The 15794-nt window shown below is 44.6% G+C and overlaps 1 protein-coding gene across 2 annotated transcripts; it reads right to left on the bottom strand.

The window, feature by feature from the left end:
* Positions 1 to 280: 280 nt before the first annotated feature.
* Positions 281 to 10293, bottom strand: FAIM (Fas apoptotic inhibitory molecule). Of its 2 annotated transcripts, XM_032794017.2 has the most exons (6): positions 10158 to 10240; positions 7842 to 7891; positions 6864 to 6999; positions 5704 to 5932; positions 4316 to 4365; positions 281 to 1648 (listed from the first exon to the last, which is right to left on the bottom strand). In XM_032794017.2, the coding sequence occupies exons 2-6, from the start codon at positions 7883 to 7885 to the stop codon at positions 1499 to 1501; spliced, it is 609 nt and encodes a 202-aa protein (XP_032649908.1). In that variant the 5' UTR covers positions 7886 to 7891; positions 10158 to 10240; the 3' UTR covers positions 281 to 1498. The 2 variants fall into 2 exon arrangements, with proteins under 2 accessions (XP_032649908.1, XP_032649907.1); XM_032794016.2 differs by lacking the exon at positions 7842 to 7891 and having other exon boundaries at positions 10158 to 10293.
* Between the last annotated feature and the right edge of the window lie 5501 nt (positions 10294 to 15794).

The following is a 15794-nucleotide window of genomic DNA, read 5'->3' as shown; positions in this document are numbered from 1 at the left end:
GCCTATCCCTCTGATACTAGAAGTTAAGAGTAGGACTTGGCCCAATCTCTATTGCCTGACCCCAGTTATGATCACCAAGAACTACATACATCTTTACTAGGAAGTTTTGATTTAAAATTGGTTTATATACCTGCTGACCAAAAAAACAACTTTTTAAAACAGCTTGTGATGCTGTTATAGTTCAGCAACAGTCAAAGGGATTATAGTCCAATATAATAAGTATATAACATAAGCATATAGTATATAATATGTCTGCTTCTGGACTGAAAAGAAACAAGTATTTACAGACAAAGAATTTTAATTTTTGTTACAGTTTAATACAACAAAACAGGGTATGGAACAAAAGCCATCCCAATCATAACTATAGCAATGCATTAGACACACTAGTCTGAAACCTAAAGCATAAAGATGTCAATGCTTTATAAAGCTATTGTGTCTCACAAAAGGACTCCAGTACATACTATGTGAGTTAGCACTTCTTTAATGTACTCTAGGCGCACTTTCAAATAATTTCTTTTTATATTTTGTTAAAATTAACAGTTAATACCATCCTATAAGCTTGAAAACACGAACATTCCACTCCTGATTTAGCTTTTGCACTTGGCCAACAGATCCCCCCTTTCATTTCCATTGATTTTTCATGTATTCCCTTGTTCACACTGCAGTATAGGTTTAAGTTTTGTTTAGCTAAATGCTGGATTGGTAGGAGCTTTCATATTACTGTCAGTTTTCATCAAAATATTTCATTTAAAAAGTGTCTTGGCACCACAGTGAATTTTTAAATGTAAATAGTTACTTGGAATGCAGAAGCTATTTAATCATTACAACAGTTTTAATGTACAGATGTTAGACAAACTAGTGAGATTGTCCATTCCCTTTTTTTTGTAATTTCTCTCCCCCCTTAGTCTTAATAAGAGTTGTATATATTAGTATAGTTGCTGTAAGTATGGAATATCTAAATTTTCAATATTTTGTTTTATTAACTTTAGCAATTACATAGCTATTTATTGTCTTAACTGCAACCATAGGAATTTTAAAGTGACATTAGTATGTTACAAGAAACATTTATCAATAAAAAACAGCTCAGGGCTGGGTGTACTATTGCAAAAATTGTGCAGAGCAGCTGAATGCAGAACATGAAAAGAAAACCACATCAAGTTCAAAAACTTCTTAAAATTCAATAGTACACTGCTTATTTATTTTGCATTTTATTATTGTAACAAAGATTTCCTTGTAAACAATTCCTACATAAGTCCACCTTCCCCTCCTTATACTTAGTGTTATATATTTATATAGTTTACAAAAGAACTGGTAATATCTGAGGCTGTACATAATTGGATATTTTCATCTGGTCCTCAAAAAGATTATTATAATTTCATATACAGTAACCAGAAAATAAAAAGCACAAACTAAATGTACCTGGAAGTACATATTATCATCATTAATTACCACAGTAATAAATCCCTGATCTTTATTTCTATAACAGATTAACTCCAGGCTATTCCAAAACCTCTGGAATTTCTCTGTCATCTACAATAAGAGTATGAATGATTCCTTCCCTTCGTTTTCCACTACTGACAGCCTTAATGCAACAGTCATGATCACCAACACTGAAGTGAGTTTCTGTTCCATCTTCTACAAATTCACCCTATGGTGGGGAGACAAAATATCATGAAAAGGAACAATATGGTTGACTAACAAAATACTGCAGTGTTCTTAAGACATCTATGATCCGATTTTCAGAGGTGCGGTGCACCTGCAGCTCCAGTAATTAGAAAAGACCTGATAGGTATTTGGTGGCTGAAAAATATGGGACAAGGTGGAAAATGTAAAGCGGAAAATTCCTTAATATGCCTTGTTTGGTCACCGCATTTGATTATGCAGCAGTTTTGATTTATGTATGTGTAAGGAGGCGCCCTGGCTCCCCGTCGCACCTGAGGGGAACAAGCCAGAGCAGGTGCCCCCGTGGGTGGAGCCACTACCGCCTGTTCCCGCCCCCCGGAAGTCAAGGGGCGGGACAGGAAGTATAAGAGCCAGGGCTCAGAGCTCAGTTCAGCGCTGGCTGCCGAGGAGGATGGATGTGGAGGCCTGAGCTCCTGCTCGGCCCAGCCTACCTCAGGCCCACTACCCAGAGGAGCACTGGCCGGAGCTGCCCCGGGCCCACTATCCAGAGGAACACTGGCCGGAGCTGCCCCGGGCCCACTATCCTGAGGAGCATTGGACCGAACTGCCCCGTGCCAGGTACCCCGAGGACCTCCAGCCGCAATGACCCTGTGCCGGCTATCCGGAGGAGCCACTGGACCCTACGGCCTCCCAGGTTTCCGAGGAACCCATGGTCTGGGACCCGCCGAGGAAGGACAGGTACTGGGAGAAGGGGGGATTGGAAGTAGCCCAGGGGCGGCTGACCACAGTCAGGCTGCAGAGGGCCCCGAGCCTATGGTTGTATGCACCGGCCACGATCCCTACTGATCACCCAGTCAGTGTGTTTCAGTGCGGATCCCCACTGACCGCCTTAGCGGCGACAGCCGCTACTAGGGCCCTGGGCTGGAACGCAGAGGAGTGGGTGGGCCTGCGTTCCCCCTGCCACCCGTAGCCGGGTGGCAGTATCCCCCTTCACCCAGAGCCCCCCTGAACTGTTTGCTGCCCTGCCCTGCTCCAAAGGGGCAGAGCCCCCCTGAACTGTTTGCTGCCCTGCCCTGCTCCAAAGGGGCAGAGCCCCCCTGAACTGTTTGCTGCACCGCCCTGCTCCAAAGGGGCAGAGCCCCCCTGAACTGTTTGCTGCACCGCCCTGCCTGAGGGCCTGGGGCTATAGACTTTTGTTTGCTCAGCCCTTGAGTACGGGAGCGGAGTGTGAGCCGTCCAGCGGCCTGGAAGGAGGCGCCCGGGCTCCCCGTCGCACCGGCTTACAGTATGTTACAATCAGGCTGTTTCCTAGTCAAAAAAAGACAAAAGTTCTGTAAAATACTGGGTTTTGTGACATTTGAGAAAATTCAGCTAGCACTGTGACTGATAAAGTTAATTAAAACAGGCCAAACTCAGTTCTGTTATAATTCTACTTGAAATCAATTGACTTGTACTGGTTTCCACCATAGCTGAATTTGGCCATAAATTAATTCAAAGGACTTGAATAAGATCTTTATCACAAGGCTTACAGAGTCTATACGGTTTAAATGGAACTTAAGTTGTTCAGAGGGCTTCGTATGTGCCTGAATTAACAATGATAACTCTGGAGTATGTTTGTACTCCAGATGCTTAAAGAATTCCAGGTGTTACACCTCCTATTTTTGATTATGCCATCTAGCCAAACTGAGTTTAAGTCTATCTTCTGATAGAATGAGATACCAGAATGCTGTCCTAACATATAAGCACAGTTTGGCAGGCAATCATGCAGGGACACTACCTGCAGGAGTTAATAGGTTAAGAACCCATGTGCTAGGAATAGTGCATGGGTTCTCAATCCAAGGGGGTTGCAAACAGGTTTCAGGGGGACTCAACCACTCTCCCCCACTTTCTCTGTGGCTAGTTAGATGGGAGGGGAATCCCAAATGTTTTTTCTGTTATAATAGGGACTGACAGTATGGAAAAGATTGAGAATGCTTGGAGTACTAAATCAGAATTTGTGCTCCAAGGGAGTCAGAAGGTTGTACTGTTAGCAGTTTGTGGAAGAAGAATGCTTGGGAACGTGGTGAAAAATAGTTTCAAAGTATAGCAAAATTAAGACCTCATTTCTCTACTCTTTCTAATTTAATACAGTAGGACTACTCCTGGCAGTAACAGAAGCAGGATCAAATGTCTGGTGAGGAAATAGGTTTTTCAGCCCTCTGCATAGGGAAAGCTGCAGAATATATATATTTTCCTTTTTACTCTAATTTTCAGTAAAAGTAAGATTACCAAAATGACAGACTGAGGATTTCTTCTTATTCACAGGAATAGGTACAACATAGCAAACTTCCCTACACTGTTCTGTCAAGATGCCTAAACACTAAACTGGAGGGACCATTTAGAGGCATGAAAAAGTAATCTGATTTTTATGCCACTCTGAACATCAGGCCTTAAATGTTTAACATTCAGTTACTAGTGACCTGGGTAGATTTGAATTGGCTGGCTCTATAATCCACAGGCAATTCAGTCGGCTCCCTACTCCTCCTCCACAAAATACTTCACTTAAAAGGCCCACAGCTATTTCCCCACAGCATCTGAATAATTTCACTGAAACATAATGTCAATATTAGTGTTCTAACTGTGGTAAGTTTTATTTCAGTTGTTAAATCAGAATAAGTATATTAAACAAAAGCCTTTGTAAATGATCACATACCGCTGTTTCCATTTTTTTACCATTGCACCAGACATCCATAGTGTCCTTCTCTATAAAAATGAGAAAACAGAACAAAAGTTGCATGCCTCTTTATAGACCAAAAAGATACAGAAATTCCAAATGTTTGACATGAAATTTTAGCTATAACTCCATAAATGTGTTCCAGATCAATAGTAATATCCTGAATTACAAAGTTTGTCTTCATAAGGAGAGGCTCTCTCATAAGGTTGTAACCAGCTTCTATTAGAGAGCCTCATTTTTGCCTCCAAAAAATGGTTTAATCAATGTTAGGATTTTCTGAAACCAAAAAATGTTTTTTCTGCAAAGTTTGAAAAAAAAATAAAAACAAATGATTTGAGTTACTGAATAGTAATAAATTACCATGATTTAAAATTATTTTACCTAACTTTTTTTTAGGGGTGGGGGGGTGTCCTAACTCAACACAGCTTAATTACCCTTCAAACTTTTCACGTTCTTAAATCTTCTTGAAACCTCACGCACCTTCCTTATTAGAAGAAAATAGGCTGCCATTAAACAATTTTTGTTTGTTGTAAAGCACTCCTTTGATTACATTACCCAACAAAACCACCTGGAGTATGTTCACTCTAAATTTCATATTTCTGAAACTGCCTTCGTCTGAGAGTGGTTAGTATCGTAGGACAAAATCCTGCTTGCCTATCTCATGCCATTTAAATTGATCAAAAGAGCAGGATTTGGCTCCTACTCATGGATCCCCCTCTCTTTTCATACTACTTAATCTTAGTACCAAAAGCTGTACTATCAGTCATTCTATCCTTGAGCCTCTGAAGAAAACATGTCTCCAGGTCTCTCCTCTCCTAGTCCTGACCCTGCATCATCAATCAATTGAGAGCTTTGCCACTGATTTCAGTGAGTATAAGGATCAAGTCCCTAATGTGAGCCCTCTACCTGGCACTAAAATGTGGGGGGAAAGGTTATTTATTTATGTAAATATCAAGCTAAAATGCAAATATAAATACACATCTTTGATCCAAAACATTTCCCATGTTAATTAAAATAAGTTAAGACACAATTCAACTATAGGAGGAGGTAATGCTTCTCAAAAAAGCCATTTTAGAAATAGGCTAGCTGTTTAAATGGTCACATTAAACAAGACAAACTTAAGGTAACATGGTTACTACCTTCAGTTAAGAGTTATTCCCCATTGGGAGTAGGCATCAAGATAAAGATCCAGATGCAAAAGTAGGTTTTAAATACTTCTGAAAATTTTCCCCAAGTGAGTCGACAGAAGTCACATAGAAAGTTTGTGGTGAAGCAGGGACTTGAACCCAGAGTTCCTAAGTCCTAAAAAGGGCATATAAGATTATATAAAAAGCACAGTGATGAGAACTGACTCAATATTAACTCACCTAACACAACTCTACAATCCACACCATCCAAGCTTAATACCCAAGTATTTGTTGTTTTTGACCGGTTCTCCATGTACTTCTTGAGGCTTTTCCCATTGATCTCCAAGGTATACTCATATGCAAAACCACTGACTGCATCGATGTTAATGGTAGCCTTTGTTTTGGCTGCTCCAACTGTAAATGTTTCTTTACCCACTAGTTTAAACATCCACTCTTTTCTTATTTCTTCCTGAAGAATAACATAATTAAAAAGAGGAAAATGGGTGTTAATAAAAAGTCAAATATTTTTGTCTCATTATGGAAAATATCAAGCCAAGTAGCAAATGGAGGAACTGGTGCAAACTATTGTCACGGTATCAGATCCAGGACCTGTAGTGAGATATGCATAGTCTCATTAATGTCAGTGGGGTTCGCTGTAAACACAAGGATGCAATTGTGTGGATCTGAGCTGTAGCATGTGAGAGTGCATGGCAGGTATCAGACATCAATCCCTGTTAGTATTTCTACAAACTCATACTGTAAGACGGGGGTAGTCTATTTTTTGTCAAGATCCACATTTCTTGGTCAAGGTCTAGACTCCAGAGAAAATAATAAAGAAAGATAATTAAATAAAAAGATGTCAGAGTCTGTTCAAAAGCATCTGGCAGTTCAGATTTGGCCCATAGTCCGCCTATTGATTACCACTGCTGCAAGACAAACAAGGGGAGAGAGAGAGAGACAGACAGAGAAAGGACAGCCAAGTGGATGGTGCCCTGCCCTTCTTATACTGTGAACAGATCAATAAGAAACCAGAGAAGCACTCCCAGGGAATGACATCAGATATTGGTAGAATCTAATGTTAGTACTGAACACTAGATGCCAGAAGCCATACCAACGATTCTCACATGTAATGCAAGTAGAACTACTATTTCTCAATAAGGCAGCAAGCTATCAGCCATGCTGTGCCAAAGGGATAATATCTGGGAGATGTGGATTGCAAACCCAGGGTACAATATTGCAGCCTGAAATATATTCTTTCCTTTTAAGTATTACTCAGCTAACTTTGTTACAAGGGTAAAAAGCCTGTGTTCTATTTATTATTGTGCTTAACTAGTCATAGTGCTTTCCACACATAAAGATGTATTTACATAAGTACTGAGTGTTTTGCACGTTCATTTTACCTTTCCATCTACATATACAACACGTTTTCCTGATGTAGTTCCATGTTCAAATTCAATCTTGTGAACACCATCACTTAAAGCAACCTCCCATACAGCCACCAGATCTGTCATCTTCTCCAGGTAGCCGTAGCGAGACCTGAGGGAATAACAATTTTAAAGACTTATTCTTCTATTAATGTGTGGTATATTTTGTTCCAAGTTTTATTACTTCAGGTTATGTCAGTTTTAAATAATTAAAAATAATCCTGATCAAGAGCTGACTTAGCTGTAGGAAACGTTGGTTTAGCATTTATTTATTTACTGTCTCACCCACAATCAAATATAGCAAAAAAGTTTAAAATTGAAACAAATAAACAAGCACACAATGAATTTATGTTGACCACAAAAATAGGCAAACATATAGCTTTACTTTGATAAATACTATATACATCCATGTAAGTGCTAAAACTTCTAACTACAGAAGAATACTAGTTACAAAACTACCTAATTCCTCATGCTTATCAGTAAATTATCTTGTTTGTTGGCATCTTCTAAACAGTAAAAATTGACTGACCCATTACAAATCATCTTAGGTTTTTACATTTCAGAGAATTTATATAACCATCTGTGGTAATATTGGTCTATTAAACTCCACCGTAAGTTTGTTTAATAAATATAGTTAAGTTAAAAAACACCTGCAATTAGGTCAGTGATTTTCAACCTGTGGTCTGCGGACCCCTAGAGGGCTGCAGACTATGTCTAAAATTTCCAAAGGGGTCCACGCCTCCCTTTGAAATGTAAGGGTCCGCAAATGGAAAAAAGGTTGAAAACCACTGGCTTAGGTAATAACTGATGTGTGTGCATGCACGTATTATGATGCACTATTTGTTTAAAGAGAATAATCTTCACATTCATAGATCTGATCACAAACGACCATTAAATTTCAAATTGCAGACATCTTTCCAGACCAGTGTTTTGGGGTTTTGTTTTGTTTTTTACCTTACTTCATCTTCATAAAGAGTAATCTCTTCACGGGATGCCATAGTAGCCTTAAATCCAATTAGCAGCAAGGAAAGAGAGAAGCAGAATAGCAGCAAAGAAAATGTCGAGTACTGCAGTTCCATCTTAATTAAAAGTAATCCCTTCTTAGTACTTTCCATTTAATGTCCATGGATATTTTCACAAAAACATTGGGAGCTTTCACGCATCCTAACATATGATATGTAATGTAATACAGTTCTGACTTTTGTTAGACACAACACTGGAATATAAATCAATACTGAGCTGAACATTTCCTTGTAAATATAAATTCAATTTATAGACATAGGTAAAGGGTACATAGTGACTCATCCCTTATTTGATGGAAGACTTTTTGACTAACTTCAGGTCAAAAGGTTAAGATCCCTTTGCTTTGGAAGAGTTTCATGCTAGATCAAAATTGTGTGTCTCAAGTATATCTCACTTTCAGATCTGGGAGCTGAATATGTAATTGTAGTGAAAATTCATAGGACATCCATACTAAAAATCAGAATTTAAACAAATGCACAGAAGTTGTAGAGAAGTCAGTCTCAAAGAAAAATGAGTAAAGGAACTTAGTCTTACTATCACAACAGAAACCTCGGAGGATATATGGCTTAATGTGAAAGATACTTCAAGTTTTTTATCCTTGTGATTCTTCCAGAATAAGATATTAAACAGGTAGAACTGACTCTAGAACATTTATTTAAGGCTAGATTGGCAACTCACAACTGTTGGAGATGCAATAGCCACATGCCAACCTTTCACACATCCTCTACACCTGTCAAAAATGCAGGTGTTCTGGAACACCATACACAGTGCTCTCTCTAAAACTGTGTCACTATTTTTCCTTTTCTAAGCTTATGTGTTCTTGGGGTGCTGGATGAGTTGATTATACTAGAAATGGTAATCCATCAAGAAATGGATTGCAGGAACTATTTTAGTGGTCAAAAGAGTTATTCTGAGAAAATGGAAGTCTGCATTTAGGCAGACTGGCTTAGTGACCTCTTTATTAAGGCATTAATTGAAAAAAATGACTGTCTAATAGAAACACCTGGAAAAACTATAAAGATATTTGATCACACACGAAACTATTGCATACTTTTGCAGTTTAGTATATATTAGTCCCCACTACTCATAGGATATGTGGTCATTTATTTATCTGTTTAGTCACTACAAGTTCAGGGTTGTGTGTGTGTGTGTTTTAATTCCAGGCTTTCCAAATAATGAAGGCTTAATATTATTTAAATCATATTTCCATCTTGTACATATGTATATAAGTTCTTTTGTTTATATTTTATACAAAGACTAGGTTAAAAAAAAAAAAAAGCACTCAGTATGTCTCTTCTGCTGCCCCTCCTTCTCTATGCCAGGTTTAGAAGTCCAGAAAACTTCTACCAATGGAGCAAGACTCATGCAAATACTATTTTATTTTGTTGGCTTAGGGAGAGAAAACACCACTGCTACCAAGCTTATTACAACACAGGATACTGATCTTAATGACAGTGAAATATCACGAGATTAAGCAGAATATTTCTGTTGGAGGGGGGCTGAAGGGAGAAGAGGCCCTGCCCAAATCAAAAACAATCCCCTCTCCACTTTCGGGGTTGATGGCAACTAGTACTCCCCTACTCTTCTGGAACTGAAAGAAGCGATGGCAGTCGCCTTACCTCCTACCTGTAAATAAGAGCACCTGGCCAGAGACCACCGCTGTGTGGTTACGGTATTTAACCAGGCTACTCTTACTAGCCACTGCGGGGCTTCTCACAGGGATGTGAAGTTTGACCTGACCAGCCAGCCGACGCCCTACATTGATCAGACACACACATTATGTTAATACTAACAGCGCCAAACTACCCGTGCGTGCTCCGCTGGCCGGCTGCCCTGTCTCTCCATCGGAGCCAACAAACAGGAGCCACTTTGAGAAGGGAAAGGGCCGCTCCTACGAGATCACATGAGGGTGGCGGGGCAGAGGGCCTCCGAGAAAGCGGCTCAGGGGCTCTCCCGGGTGGGGGGGTAGCCCGGTGGCTCGGGACATTTACCGCAGAGCAGGGGCTTAGGCCCGCCCGGGGGCTGGACCTGCCGCTCCTGGTGGCTGGGGGCCAGGGCAGCGCAGCGGCCAGGCTTCCCCGAGCGGGAGGGCGCTGCGGGTCATGCACCGCAGGGACTCGGACGGGTTCAGAGGCCGAGGGGGCTGCAGCCGCCCGAGCCGCGGCGGGCTCTGAGGTGCGCTGAGGTTGCAGCGCCCCGGAGGGCGGAAAGGACGAAGCGCGCCAGGCTGCCCGGGGCTTCTCGTACCTGGGCGGCTCTCGCTCCGCACCACTTCCCGCAGCCGGCTCGCTCCCTCCGGCCCCGGCGGCCAAAATGGCGCTATGGGGCAGGGAAGCGACGCGGAGCGCATCGATCAGAGCGACCGCCCGGCGCATCCAGCGGCGGCACCAGCGCCGCTACAGCCGGGGTGTGCGCGCCCTCGGGCGCGGCGGCTGGGAGCGTGCAGCCCCACCCAGCGCCGCGGCTGCTCGCTGCCCTACGGGCGGTGGGGGGCGTTTCCCTCATGCCGGTCGCCGCGCATTGCTCCCGGGCAGGGGCCAATCGCCGCCCGCCTGCACCCTCCCTCTGCCCCGCCTCAGTAACGGCCGCGGAGCGTGCGGCGGCGCCGGCAGCAGAGCGAGTCCAGGTGGGGAGGGTACGCGGCGAGGCGGGGCTGGCGGCCGGGAAGGGAGGGGATGTGTCGGGGGAGCTGTGACCGTACAGGAAGCTACACCCCTCCCGCCGGTACAGGGACCGCCACAGCCCGCCCCGCGGGGTTATTTTCCATCCTCGCTAGGCCTTGTGCCGCGCCGCCTGGCCTGACCCCTGCCTACCCCCACCGGCCCAGCCTCCTCCCGTGTTGCTCGCGGTGTTGGGCCCAGCACCTGAGTGTGACCTGCTGGGGGAGGCAATATCTTCTTGTCCTGGACCCGCTTCTGTCTCTTTCACGAGAGAAGTTGACCCAGCCAAGGCAGTACCTCCCCCGCCTTGTCTCGAGCGTGTGGGTCCTAGGCAGAGACCAGGAAAGGAGGTAGTATGTATGGCCAAGCTTGAGCTACAGCCTAGTAGTTTGACAGTTTTTGTTTGGTAAAGGAATAGGGATTTTTAACCATCTGGCTTGGTAACATTGAGAGTAAAGAAGCAGGCATTGAACTAGCTGTTGGCCAAAATACCCCACCCACTGTTGTGCTGTATGCCAGTTCTCTGTCTTGAGGCTCTGGAGGCTGCTGTTGTATGTGCATTGGTCTCTATACTGTCCTGAATTACATATAGTGGTATCTGTCTACAGTTAAAATGCTTTGGTATCTTTTGTGATGCAAAATCATGATGTCTGGGGCCAAACCTCTTCTGCATAATACCTATAAATGCCATTGTTTGGCAATGAGAGGATTGTACAAAATATGTATTGCAGGGTACAACTCAGTGTTGTTTTCTGACTTGTTTTCTCTCTGGTACTTGAACAGCTTCAGATCAGAGATCAGTTTGATATTTTAACAATCTGAGGCCACGTCTACACTACCGGATTAATTTGAATTTGTTTAAACCGATTTTATAAAACCGATTTTATAAAATCGGTTTAGCGCGTCCACACTAGGATCCTTAAATCGATTGTGTGCTTATAAAACCCGACTTTTAAAGAAAAATCGTTTAGGCGTCCACACTAGGATCCTTAGACCATGGTCCAAGGCTAGCGTCGATTTCAGGAGCGGTGCACTGTTGGTAGCTGTTCCACAAGCTATCCCATAGTTCCCACTTCCGTGTGAGAGCCCAGTGCCTGATGGGGCAAAAAACATTGTCCCGGGTGGTGCTGGGTACAGCCTCACCCCTCCCTTTGTGAAAAGCAGCAGCCAACCATTTCGCGCCTTTTTTCCTGGGTGAAGAGAGCAAACGCTGCCATAGCAACAGCAAGCATGGACCTGCTGAGACCATGGACCCTGCAGATCAGTAACGCAATCGTGCAAGTTGTAAACACCTCGCGCAATGCGTGCTGTCTATGCTGAGCCATGAACTGCAAATTCAGGAGAGGGGGAGAGAGGAGGAGGAGGCAGCTACGACAGCGCACGAACGAGAGCGATGACGACATGGAGACTGAATTCTCCCTAACCGCGGACCCAGCATTTTGGAGCTACTGCTGGTAATGGGGCAGCTTCTACCCATTGAACGCCGATTTTGGCACGGGAAACAAGCACAGACTGGTGGGACCGCATAGTTTTGCAGGTGTGGGACGATTCCCAGTGGCTGCAAAACTTTCGCATGCGTGAAGAGCACTTTCTTTGAACTTTGTGACTTGCTTTCCCCTGCCCTGAAACGCCATAATACTAAGATGAGAGCAGCCCTCACAGTGGAGAAGCGAGTGGCAATAGCCCTCTGGAAGCTTGCAACTCCAGACAGCTACCGGTCAGTCGGGAATCAATTTGGAGTGGGAAAATCTACTGTGGGGGCTGCTGTGATGCAAGTAGCCAAAGCAATCGTTAAGCTGCTGCTACGAAAGTTTGTGACTCTGGGAAACGTGCAGGTCATAGTGGATGGCTTTGCTGCAATGGATTCCCTAACTGTGGTGGGGCCATAGATGGAACCCATATCCCTATCTTGGCCCCAGAGCACCAGGGCACCCAGTACGTTGAACCGCAAGGGGTACTTTTCCATGGTGCTGCAAGCACTGGTGGATCACAAGGGACGTTTCACCAGCATCCACGTGGGATGGCCAGGAAGGGTTCATGACGCTCGCGTCTTCAGAAAACACAACTCTCTTTAAACGGCTGCAGCAAGGAAATTACTTCCCAGACCAGAAAATAACAGTTGGCGATGTTGAGATGCCTGTCGTTATCCTGGGTGACCCAGCCGCCCCCTTGATGCCATGGCTCATGAAGCCATACACAGGCAGCCTGGACAGTGGTCAGGAGCTGTTTAACTACAGGCTGAGCAAGTGCAGGATGGTGGTAGAGTGTGCATTTGGCCGTTTAAAGGGTCGCTTTCCGATCATTACTTACTCGCTCAGACCTCAGCCAAAAGAATGTCCCTTTGTTATTGCTGCTTGCTGTGTGCTCCACAATCTCTGTGAGAGTAAGGGGAGACCTTTCTGGCGGGGTGGGAGGCTGAGGCAAATCACCTGGCCGCTGACTACGAGCAGCCAGACACCAGGGCGATTAGAAGAGCACACCAGGAGGGGTGCGCATCAGAGAAGCCTTGAAAAGTAGTTTCAGCACGGGCCAGGGTATGGTGTGACTGCAGTGTTTTTCCCCTTGATGAACCCTCCCGCCTCTATTGACTGATTCCCTGTAAGCAACCCACCCTCCCCTTTACTTACAGCTTGCTGAAGGAAATAAAGTCAGTATATTTTAAAAATCATTTATTCTGTATTAAAAGTCATTTGGTATTGTTTAAAAATCATGAATTCTTTCTTAAAAGTCATTCCCTGTAAGCAACCCACCCTCCCCCCTTTGGATGTATTCTTTATTAAAAAGTAATTATAAAAGAGGCACAGAATTATCTAGGTATCCCTGCATGGTGTGGTTTGGGAGGAGGATCGGAGGAAAGGAAAAGCCCATTAAGCACATTTCAGCTTAATGTCAGCCTTTTGGTTGGGCTGTCCATGGGGGTGGAGTGGGCTGGTGCAGAAAGCCTTCCCCACGCGTTCTAACACGTCTGGGTGAGGGAGATATGGAACGTGGGGAGCTTTGAGGGTGGTTAAACATGGGCTGCAGTGGCACTCTGTAACCCCGCTGCTGTTCCTGAACATCCACCATGCGTCTGAGGATCTCAGTTTGATCACGCAGCGCTCAGCATCAGCACCAGCTGATTGCATCACGCCACCTCTGATCTTCCTGCCTGTCTTCCCGCCACTCTCTTCTTCCTGCCGCCACCTCTCATCTCGAGCGTCTCTCCTATCCTCCCGGTCACTGGCATCTTTCCTGTATTTTGCTATCACTTCCTTCCAATCATTCTGATGAGCTCTGTCACTGCGGGTTACTTCCATGATTTCTGAAAACATTTCATCTCGAGTTCTCTTTCTCCTCGCCTTATCTTAGCTAGCCTTCCGGATGGGGTAGCAAGGACAGACAAGTGTGCAGCTGCATGGGGAGAGAAACAGGGAGAGAAGTATGTAAAAAGATACATTTTACAGAACAATGCTTGTAGTCTTTCACAGTGAATAAAACTATCCACCTTACATAGCACATGTGATTTCACTACAAGGTCGCATTTTGCATCTTTTAATACTGAGTGCCTGTGTCCTCTGGTGTTGCAGAGCACACTGCAGACGCAGGTCCAGGTCCTGGCATCATAATTCAGCTTCCATGCGGCCATGGTAAGGCTTTATGTTTGACTTCTCCAGGGTTTATATCCACAGTGACCTATGATGCCTTGTTCCTGTTAAGAGGAACCAGCAGACCCAAACCCGCTCTTTCCCCTCCTCCCCACCGCATGGCTGCTATCCGTAAGCTAATTGTTATTATCTTCCTTCTTCCTCCCCCCCCCCCCCCCACGCGTGGCTGGTAGCTGGGAAGATTCCTGCTCGCCAAACGCAGAAAAGCCCAGCGCCAAGCCTTCCTCCCTCCCCTCCCCCCCTCGCCCACTCAGCTACGGGCAAGGTATGAGTAAGCGCAGCCAGTAGGAAAATCGCCATGTATGCCCCCCTAATAAAAAAAAAATCCTGAATTTCAACCAGGTTACAATGAATGATATAACTCTGGTGAGAATAACAGCGGAAGATGCAGAACGTATGTTTCTTGACTGCGAGCAGTGTCCAGGCGCTTACGCAGCTGTGCTTTGTGAAGCAATGATTCCGAATTACTTGATGCATGCCTGGCGCGGGGAAAGTCTCGTCAATGGGGGACCGGATAAGGCCGCCTTGCCCCGAAATCTACTGAAAAGGCTTTTTGAGTACCTCCAATATCGATTCATGGAGATTTCTTGGGAGGATTTTCACTCCATCCCAGACATGTTAACGAACTTTTCCTGTAACTTTACTGGCTGCGAATGAATGATCAACACCCCTGCTTGCAAATTAATCATTAAAAAACGCTTGTTTTAAACCCATGTTTGATATTTAGAAATGTACACTCACCAGAGGTCCTTCCATGGCTTCACTGTCTGGGATAGTGGCTTGGGTGGGCTGGGAGGTTAATTCTGGGCTCACAAAAAGCTCCTGGCTGCTGTGGGTAATTGAGAGCTGTGTGCTATCAGCAATCTCTTCCTCCCTCTTCGTCTTCTCATCTTCCCCTCAGCAGAATCCTCAGCCACGGTTGATATTACAACCACGGACCTCTGAATCCACGGCCAGGGGTGGGTACTGGTTGCGCAGCCCCCCAAAATTGCATGCAGCTCAGCATAGAAGCGGCATGTTTTCGGACCTGCTCCAGACCTTCCGTTTGCCTCTCTGGTTTTCTGGTATGCCTGCCTCAGCTCTTAACTTTTATTCTGCACTGCACTGAGTCCCTCCTGTGTCCTTTTGCAATCATAGACTTTGAAATTCTTTCAAATATTTTCTCATTTCGTCTTGACGAACGGAGTTCTGTTAGCACTGAATCCTCTCCCAGATAGCGATCAGATCCAGTACCTCTTGTGTGGTCCAGTCCTGGTGGTGCTCTTTTTCGATTCTCAGGAGACTGCATTGTTACCTGTGCTGATGAGCCTGCGTGGTCACCTGTGCTGATCAGAGCTCCACGCTGGCCAAACAGGAAATTGAATTCAAAAGTCCGCGGGGCTTTTCCTGTTTACCTGGCCAGTGCATCGGAGTTCTGACTGCTGTCCAGAGCGGTCAGTGGTGCTCTGTGGGATACCTCCCGGAGGCCAGTAACTTCGATTTCCGTCCACACTACCATAATTCCGATTTAGTAAAATCGATTTTAGGGTTACTCCTGTGGTTTTGATGGAGCAGAAATTGATTTAAAGAGCCCTTTAAAT

Source organism: Chelonoidis abingdonii, chromosome 10 (assembly GCF_003597395.2).
Source record: "Chelonoidis abingdonii isolate Lonesome George chromosome 10, CheloAbing_2.0, whole genome shotgun sequence".
Taxonomy (NCBI): Eukaryota; Metazoa; Chordata; order Testudines; family Testudinidae; genus Chelonoidis; species Chelonoidis abingdonii.
This window is presented reverse-complemented; position numbering and strand designations above follow the sequence as displayed.

What these genes read in the sequence shown, in the direction of transcription:
- FAIM (XM_032794016.2), bottom strand. Translation starts at nt 10,285, where the DNA reads ATGCGCCGGGCGGTCGCTCTGATCGATGCGCTCCGCGTCGCTTCCCTG. An exon ending in GCGGAGCGAGAGCCGCCCAG is followed by an intron (nt 7,000 to 10,157) that starts GTACGAGAAGCC and finishes TTATTCCCTCAG; the next exon opens with GTCTCGCTACGGCTACCTGG. An exon ending in GGATTGTAGAGTTGTGTTAG is followed by an intron (nt 4,366 to 5,703) that starts GTGAGTTAATAT and finishes TCATTTTTATAG; the next exon opens with AGAAGGACACTATGGATGTC.